Genomic DNA, 9,986 nt, shown 5'->3' on the forward strand with positions numbered 1-9,986 from the left:
TGAAATATACTAGATAAAAATATTAGTCCAACAAGAGATATGTTGATATTAATTACCAAAATCACCCAGGGAGCACTTGTGCTTTCACATGTTCCGAATCTGTATTAAGTGTGGCACTATATTCTGAATTGATATTAAGTGTGGCACTATGTTCTAAATTTGTATTAAGTGTGGCACTATGTTCTAAATTTTTATTAAGTGTGGCACTACGTTCTGAATTTGTATTAAGTGTGGCAACTATGTTTGAAATTTGTATTAAGTGTGGCACTATGTTCTACATTTGTATTAAGTGTGGAAACTATGTTTGAAATTGGTATGCGCAGGAATGGCGGGAATGTGGTTGCTGAATGGGGACATTGATAGGGGTCATCGTGCCGCGCTTTGGTATGACCGCAAGCTTGAGCCTCTGGTCACTCGCACTCCTAAGGAGAATTGGATGATACACCCAATGTGGGTGCAGCGGTACGTGCTTTATTTATTTGCACACTGACATGCATATTAATGGGAGACCCTAACTGAAATGTTCTATCATGAAGGTTGAAATGGGTCGGCCCTTTACCTTTCGCGCGTCTGGTTGAGTCTATCCCGGGCTGCAGATGCCTCGCCATCGACTCCTCCTTGTTGAGCTGCTTAGTGGACCGTTGGAGGCCAGAGACCCACACGTTTCACTTCTGATGGGGAGAGATGGCTCCTACTCTAGAGGATGTGTCACTTTTGCTGGGACTACCATTGGCAGGTCATGCCATAGGACCGTTGGATGCATCGGCTGGTTGGGAGCTAAGTCTTACACAACATTTTCATGGTGTTTCTGCAGATGCTCCGGATTCGGGATGGGAGCATTATGGATTTAAGTATGATTTGTTGCTCAATTTCTAGGTTAGTTCCCCTACCTCTTATTGTGCATATGGTTTTACAGAAGATACCTGCGGCTTACTAAAACTTTCTCTTTGCTTAATGGAGATCCAGAAGTTCCCAACGTCGTTGAGTGCGGAACAGATCACTCGGAGCTTGGAGGCCTACTTAATGTGGTTTTTCGGCAAAGTGATGTTCACAGAGAACCATGTCACCACTATTAGCGTGCTACATCCCTATGGCACTCGAGATAGCGAGCGCCGAGACGGCGAATCAGATCAGACAGAGGAGTTGGGGTTCAGCGGTCTTAGCGGCTACATACTGAGGTATGTGCAACGGCTACCAGCTTACATCGAGAAGGCGAGCTCTTCTTGGATGCCCTCTATTCCTACAACTGTGGTCGTGGGAGAGGTTCTCTATTGGGCGGGCATATGTATGTGTTCATGAGCCTATAAACGCCATGTTCGATGCTGACGGCATCAACATGCCTACTTTCGGTCTGTGTTGGACATGTCGCGAGGTATGTATCGTGTTATAGTTTCATGCAACTTTTTTGTGAACAAGAGATAGTTCAATGATAGCGGCTACTAACTTTTGTTTTCCGCAGAGACGCTTTGCTAGTGATCAAACCAGGAAGGCATACACGACATTGAACGAGCAGTTCGATGCGTACACTGGGGTCATCTGGCAGCCCTACACAAAAGCAGCCATACATGCAAGATACCCAGGTGGTATGTCTGTGCTATGCACAGGGGACCGAGATTACTGGATGACGAAATCAAAGATCATCTTCGATGTCTTCGTCAAGGAGATGGCACAACAAAGGGTTATGAGGCAATTTGGTCTTCTGCAGTTGGAGCTACCTCCCCCTACAGAGAACTCAGTGCCAACACACATCCACATGTATTAACCGGTTTTCAATGTTGCATTATCTTTGATAGTACTCCATTCGAAGCATTAGGTAATTGTTGAACACACACCACAATTTTAGGACGATGAGGAAAGGCATGACCAGGACGACTGTTGACTAGCTAGTTAGACTAGAGCCGTTTGTTACAGAATGGGAGATAGCAAACACACATCTATGGCACGAGAATCACGATTTTGATCTCAACGAATTCAATCTCTATTTGCGGTGCTAAATGACCGGAATATGGTTACGCATCGTTGAGCACTCTCACCCAGAGGAGATACTTGACCCTACTCCATCGGATATGTACCCGAGCTATGATACTTCGGGCGAGGCAGTATGCGGTATGTTATATTTTCTTTAAGTAAAGTTGCCACATACTTTGACGTGCATACTTAATAATCATCATGAAAATTTTTAGGCTCGCTTGACACACGAACTATACGACGACGTGACCACCTTTGGACGATCACTATCGTCTGGACCTCTTCTTCAGCATCGGCCTGTGCTACAACCCTTCTTGGAACGCATGCAGAACAAGATATGAGCTGCCTATGAGGCTGTTACGTGCACCCAGAGAAGCAACGTTGTTCAGCACCAACAGCAGCAGCCGCGTCCCTCCACGCACCGACATCAGCCACGTCCACGTCTAGCACACCAGTCGACGGCCAGGGCACCCCCTCCCGACCAACCTGGCAGTTCGACGTGGCAGCACCCACAACACTATGGTCCCACGTCGAGCTTCATGTTTTCTCCACAGCCACAATAGCAGGGTCCCTCGTCGAGCTTCGTGTTTCAGCCAGAGAAGCCGTCACAGCCAGCAGGTATGTCTCTTCATATTTATTGTTTTCAATATTTGACTTAACGTTCCATCACGCAGGAGGCTACGAATATCATGCATCTATGTCGGCATCAAATGATACGTGGGGGAGTGATCAACATCTTGAGGACAACATACATGCTCAGATGTCGCAGCACACCTAGTGGATGAACATGTTTTTGACTCCTCCACCTGGCCCCACACAGGATACACAGTATGACCAGGGTGAGTCTGAGATTCCTCCTCGTAACATTAGGGCACCCAATAGGTTGGGATGGACGACGCCTCAAGATCCGCCTCCGTGCCAAGGCAGACGTCGTCGGTGATGGTTCTATCTATCAGTAGAGACATGACCATCTACTTCTGTATGAGACTTATGTCTATTCTATGTATGAGACAAATGACTATATACTTATGTATGAGACATATGCCTATTCTATTTTAGTACTCTGTTATCGGAACTACAACATCACATTTAGATAGAACATAATGCTCCTACAATAAGATAGTACAAACAACTAGATAGAACTACATCTAAATTAAACAGTACGTACGACTTAACTTGCAACATACAACATAAAAACTACATGAAGTCATCATCGTCATCCTCGATTGATGAAGAACTATTGCCCTTCGATGATGGAGAACTCTTGCCCTTCGACGATGAAGAACTCTTGTCCTTCGGTGATGAAGAACTTTTGCCCTTTGACAATGCAGAACTCTTGCCCTTCGACGATGCAGAACCCGGAAGCGGCGGCATGAAGATATCGTCTTCATCCTTGCTATCGTCAGTCCATAAAAATGTATGTTTTGCTGCAAACTTTAGGTATGTTTCACCCTTCGATTATTGCTTCACCCCTCTTCCCTGCAACCTCAAAAGTTCTTCCCGTATCTCCTCAAAGGTCCTGGAAGGCCACCTGCACCTACTTAATGCGTGATCTCATTCAGTAGGGTGTCAGTACTGATGAGCTGCTCCCACGGGATTAATATGTTGTCTACCCTGAAATCGGCGGCTAAATCCAGAAGACATTTGGACATACTAGGGTGAAAACTACGATCAAAAGGATATTCAGACATCTTGGCGAGACTACGATACTACACTACAATGCTTACCAACGTTAGTGCCAAGGGTGTTTTATAGGCCGAGAACACAAAGAAAGGCGGAAACTCGGTAGCGGGAAAATATGGCAGGAGATACTGGCAGGAACTAGAGAGCGGGAAAATATGGCGGGAACGAGCAAAGAGGGAAAATATGGCGGGAACGAGCAAAGCGGGAAAATATGACAGGAATGAGCAAAGCGGAAAAATATGACGAGAACGAGCAAAGCGAAAAAATATGGGGAAAAATGGCGGCCCGTGATATAAGCGAGGAACATACGGGGTAGAAAATGGGTGACATGCACCAGTAGGCCTACAGGTGGCCAATTAATACTAATCGGCCAACAGACGGCTGATTAATTCTTGCCGGCCGACTGGATCTGGGCTAGTGGCCGACAGGCCATTCGGCCAGCAGCAAACTGATAGGATGCCAGTCGGCCTGCTGTGGGCTGACTAGGCCCAATCGGCCAGCAGCAGGCCGATGGTGCATTATTTTTGAAAATGTTGTATACATGGTAATATTTATGAAAATTAATAAAATAATGTATTATTTAAAAAAAATTAGCAAAGAAATACGGCGCTTCCAATCACACGGTCAGAATGAATCTCCAACCAGTCGCTGGAAACCTTTCGGCGGCAGGTATCTTTGTTTAACCGTCAGCGGCAGCGCAAACCATGGCGGACACACGGACGTGCACTCCGTGTTCGCTGCAGGGACGATCAGGTGACCCCTTTACTTTGTCCCTTTTAGGTCGATTCGTCTTCGTGGGACGCAACCCCTCTCACCTTCTGCTCTTCTCTCTCTCCCTACCTTCCCGAGGCCGCCGTTCCCAAGATTAGTTCACGCCATAGCTCGCTTCCCTGGAGCCCGCCGATCGCCAGCTCGCGAGACACTCCACTCCGCTCGGATCCTGGTCGCAGCTTGGAGATCCGGACTGGCATTTTTCCTGGTAGGTAAGCATCGTCGTCTCTGCTCTGGAGCTACTTCTCTGATCCCAAATCCGGCTCCTCTCGAGCTATCCGCGGCTGTGGACGAATTAACCGCGAAATTTGCTGTTGCTGGCGAGCTCGTGGAGGCTCCTGCGGAATGTGGCCTCGCAGGAGTTCCACCAGCGCTGGATCTGGAAGCCAGCTTCGTGTGCTCCTGCCTGGAACGCAAAAAGTTCTTGTTTTTCCCCTCCCTCCCGAAATTTCGCTGGTTTAGGTGCCCCCTTTCTCGCAAATTTTTATTCCCGGTCGTCGCTTGCGTTGCATCTGCCGGGAGAATTGAGCTGAAATGTGTGAGAGATAGTAAAATAGCCTCTTGTTGGGATGGAAATCTTGCCCTCTTCTCCCAAGATTTTAGCGAAGAGCTCTTGATTTGAGCTACCTAAGCTTCCCAGTTGTGACAGGAACACTTCTGACTTCATTTGTTGTACTTCGTGGACTCTTGCTTATCAGTTGCCTTTAGATTTCTCCTTTTCTTTAATAATTTATTATCATTTTCGAGAAATGTTGCTATTGCCATGTCTCGATCACTAACCCTGGATCTTTGCAGGGTGGTCAGTGGCGAGAAAAAAGGTTGTTTTTTGGCTGAGTCTCTGAGCTCCGGAGGCTTCCATCTTGGATGATGTCTCCCTAAAAGGCACAATTGCAATAGTTTGACCTGCCTGCCTTCGATGCCTTTGCCGGCGGTGGGCTAAGATAAGCTGGCATACTGTCTCTGTCTGTTGAATTTCTCAACTAGGAGTGTGATGGGGTCGTCCGGTTGCAGCTCTGAGATAGTTGAGTCCAACGAAGACTTGGATAATGCGCCTGTTAGTGGCTCCAGCGTGCTGCATATCAATGTGAAAACTGAGGAGAAAGATGGAAGACGTCGTGGTCATCCTGTGGAAGATGAGCTCGACCAGCTTCTTAAGGCAATTGATAGCAGGACTTACCGTCGAGCACTTAGCCCCGGCCAGGCCGGGGCAGATTCTTTGTTGAAGCATGCTCAAAAGACACCTAGGTCAGGGTCATCTCAAATTGCAGTCACTGGGATATGCTCCAAACCTGTCAATATGAAGCAGGCACTGAGAAGGCATTGCATTTCCCAGGCGTCAGAAATGGCTGCAATGAAGAGGTTGTCGATGTCGCCTGGGTCATCGAGTTCATCTGAAGCAGGGACTATCCACAGGCTTTATGCCTCCTTGATGGTTCAGAGTAGTGATGGAAGCGTTGTGCATGATGATAAAAAGAACTTGATTGAGATATCAATCACTCCAGAAAAGATTAGTAAGAATCTATCTAGAGGAACAAGTGGCTTTAGTGAAGACTGTGATTTTGAGACAGCTGATGGAAGTGCAGTCACCTCCATCCATTCTGCATCTTCTACCTCAACTGATATACAAAAGGTCAGGATCCAAGATGTCATCAGTGGTGACCCTGTAGAAAGTGAGAGCTCCATTGTGCAAAATGGAAAAACGCATAAACAAGTTTCTGCGACTACTGATGATAGTCCATCCAGAATCCCCATATTGATCAAACCCATCACAACATCCCGGCTCGTGAAGCCAGTTTTTCGATGCAAAACCAGCAGTAAGAGTAAAATGAAAGAAGAACAACCTTCACTTGGTAATTCCTCCAATAGTACTAAATTCTGCTCTTCAAAGGAATCCATTTCCCATGTATCAACCAGCTCCTCTTCGGCGTCCAGCATTAGTAATCCCACCAGCTGTGCAGAAGGGGAGATAAATCCAGGACCAGAAAAATCTGATGAGAGGTCGTCTGAATGGTTAACATTGGAAAAAGGTGAGTGCTCCCAGAATTCGAAGAGCAGCATTAGTGAGTATGGATGTAGCACTAGTATCAGCGATGAGAGCCAATTTGGCTTATGTGGCTATAACAACAGGCCCCATATGGTGAAGGATCTCTGTTGGATAACCATTCGCCAGTTGGCGTTGCAACAGGGACCCTTAGGACTCGACAACTTTAGGCTTCTGAAGAGGCTTGGATGTGGGGATATCGGGACTGTGTATCTTGCAGAATTGGTTGATTCAGATTGCTTGTTTGCTTTGAAGGTTATGGATATCGAGTACCTGATTAGTAGGAAAAAGATGCTACGAGCACAGGCTGAGAGAGAGATACTAGAAATGCTGGATCATCCTTTTCTTCCTACTCTTTATGCCCATTTTACGACAGACAATCTCTCATGCTTAGTCATGGAGTACTGTCCGGGTGGTGATCTGCACGTTCTTCGTCAAAGACAACCCGGTAGAAGCTTCCCAGAGCCATCTGCGAGGTACATTTCATTGAGTACTTAAAACTTCAGACATGAACATTCAGTATTGCAGAAGCCTGCATGATTGTGCATTTATTTTCTTTACTCGAAGTAATCAGTTTCTTAATCTAAACTCACCTAGTGATTACAATCTCTGACCGAGCTACCATTGCACTACTGTATGTTGGCTCGGTTTATGACTGTAGTTCTTGATGTTCCAAATTTCCTGCTTATTATGCATTATAAAATCTGCAAACATAATCATGTAGCTCTCTTCAGAGTTACAGCCTAAACACATCATGCCATTCTAACAAGACTGATCTATTATCATTTCATCTATGAATGTACTTTTCAACTTTAAGGATGCCACTTTAGAGAGGCGTATTTAGTACGTAACATCATTGTACATTTTTTCTATGTTCTAATAACTCTGTTTTGCACTTGTGTAGTCGCCATCTGTTTGTACTAATAAAATCATTGATTTGCAGGTTTTATGTTGCAGAAGTTCTCCTTGCGCTGGAATATCTTCACATGCTGGGAGTCATATACCGTGATCTTAAGCCAGAGAATATCCTGGTCCGCGATGATGGTCACATCATGCTATCAGATTTTGATCTCTCGCTAAGGTGCTCTGTTAGCGCCGTGCTCCTCCGGTCATCCTCGGTAGCAGCGAATCACCAACCAAAGAAGCTTACAAGCCCTTGTGCAGAGAGCTACTGCATCAACTCGTCGTGCCTCCAGCCCTCTTGTGCCCAAACGTCTTGTTTCAGGCCACGCCCCTGGGTACCGAAGCCCAGGAAGCCTAAATCTTCCCTGAAGAGGCTGCCTCAACTTGTTGTAGAGCCTACAGAAGCACGCTCCAATTCCTTTGTTGGCACACATGAGTATCTTGCACCAGAAATCATCAAAGGGGATGGTCACGGGAGTGCTGTTGACTGGTGGACGTTTGGTGTGTTCCTTTATGAACTTTTGTATGGTAGGACACCCTTCAGAGGTCCTGGGAATGATGAAACATTGGCAAATGTTGTTTCCCAGAATCTCCGGTTCCCGGATAACCCGGTTGTCAGCAGCAATGCAAAGGATCTCATCAGAGGATTGCTAGTCAAGGAGCCGGAGAACAGGCTGGGAACGTTGAGAGGAGCAGCTGAAATCAAGCAGCACCCTTTCTTTGAAGGGTTGAACTGGGCCTTGATACGATCTGCTGCCCCACCAGAGACACGGCCTTGCGATGTCGTGACTCTTGCGACGGTGCGGAAGAAGAAAGAAGGCAAATGCCTGGACTTTAGGAGCGCCGAGGAGCTGGAGTTTGAAGTTTTCTAGTGAGGTCTTGGTACAGTTTAGCACAATTTCTGCCGATAGTCTACAATTTTTCTGTTGAGTAGGTAAAGGTTGGGGCTGTCTGTACATGGTAGATTCTTGTATGCTCAGTTGCTGCTATATTCCTGTGAATAGATCACTTTTCTTTAATTGAAAGGAACAATCAGAGCCCACGGTATCATTGCCGTTGCGTCTATTGGAGGCTCCAGTTGATCTAGTGATCTCTTCCTATTGTGCAGCCGAATTCTTGGAGGAGCATGCACATCCACTGTTTCTGCTATGGGCAAGAGGGTGATTACTTTTCCTCTCAAATGGGCGCAATAATGCATGCAAGCACTGATGTTTCACCTACAAGACTTGGACTTCTGTGAAAGGAACTCTTACAAAACATCCTTTTTCTTACTCCAAATACTCCCTCCATTCACTTTTGTAAGGAACGCCTTACAATAGTGAACAGAGGGAGTATGTTTTTTCTAAGAATGAAGTAGGGTTTCTTGGTGCACTAAACTGATTTTCCAATGAAGAAGAAGCCACGAGAATGATCACAAAAACAATCAAATTATCTGTACTCCCTGCAATGTGTATCTTTGTCTGGTTCCTCCCTAGGATCCTATTGTCCAAGGCATCGCCTCTCCATGGGGCCCTATGATCAAATCATTCATATGCTTGTGCGCCAACCACATGTGGTGTTGGATCCAGAAAGATGGAGATGTAACAACTGGGGTTGGACAACTGAAATCTTAAATCAGTTCTGAAGTTTGCACGATTTATGATGCGTCACATTTTGAGAAGATGTGGGAACATGTGATTTTGAACTCAAAACTCATTCCTCATGCTCGGTGAGGGTTATGCCTTGTACAATCTAAGGTGTTTATAGAAATAAACCAGCATTTATAAGCACTGAGTATTTATTTGTAGAGGATAGATGTTTAATTAGACATCTTTTCTGTGGAGATAGATAAACACATATGTTAAAAAAATGATTTATTTTACATATCTCCTTACGCACCTTGCATTGTACATTATATGTTGCTACTAATCGCCATGTCAAAGGAGCCTCAATGCCATGGCAATGACGATTGCTTGTGGATTTGGAAGCTATAACACGACCGACAATGCCATGATTAGGGTTAACACCTTTGTTTTAGAGGTGATGATTAGGGTCCACACCTAACCACAAAGTAACTGAAACGGCAACGACATTCCCTAAAAGAAAAGAGTAGGTTTTCCGAGACACGTCAGACACAAAGGTATCATTCACGCGAATAATACAGGAAGGTTTACTTTTTATTTTATTTTGAGGGAATATAAGAAATGTTTACTTAGTTAAACATAATCATATCGATCGAGACGAGACACTTAATCGGAAACTATGATGTAGCGTCTCCTAATCATGGCATTCTGGTCTATGTACGGACCTTTTCATCATCTCTACTCCTGATGGAGCAGTTGGTGAATAGTATCCACGGTTTATTTTCATCGGTTTTTTTCATCTTCTCTCCTACCGCCCTAGCGGTTTATTTTCACATTATCTCCCACACAACGAAAAAAATCTGAACGAATCAGAACTTTTCATGCTGGCGTAAGTTATTATTTAGTAATATCTTTATGTGAAAGAATCAATCATGGTCAATCTTTAAAGATCAAATATAAATTAATTAACCTTACCATAAATCGCTCAATCATATTAATTAATATTTCCATACGTCAAAGAATCAATCACGATCAATCTCTAAAGATCAAATCTAAAT

General features: G+C 45.0%; 1 protein-coding gene across 2 annotated transcripts; it reads left to right on the forward strand.

Annotated features, from left to right (window-relative positions):
• Window positions 1-4,370: 4,370 nt before the first annotated feature.
• Window positions 4,371-8,431, forward strand: LOC125508257 (serine/threonine-protein kinase D6PK). Of its 2 annotated transcripts, none has more exons than XM_048672909.2 (3): window positions 4,371-4,634; window positions 5,218-6,939; window positions 7,407-8,431. In XM_048672909.2, exons 2-3 carry the CDS (start codon window positions 5,414-5,416, stop codon window positions 8,236-8,238), a joined length of 2,358 nt encoding a protein of 785 aa, XP_048528866.1. In that variant the 5' UTR covers window positions 4,371-4,634; window positions 5,218-5,413; the 3' UTR covers window positions 8,239-8,431. The 2 variants fall into 2 exon arrangements, with proteins under 2 accessions (XP_048528866.1, XP_048528867.1); XM_048672910.2 differs by having other exon boundaries at window positions 4,371-4,630.
• The last annotated feature ends 1,555 nt before the right edge of the window (window positions 8,432-9,986 follow it).

Source organism: Triticum urartu, chromosome 5A (genome assembly GCF_056163025.1).
Source record: "Triticum urartu cultivar PI428250 chromosome 5A, HENAU_Tu73, whole genome shotgun sequence".
In the NCBI taxonomy this organism is placed as follows: domain Eukaryota; kingdom Viridiplantae; phylum Streptophyta; class Magnoliopsida; order Poales; family Poaceae; genus Triticum; species Triticum urartu.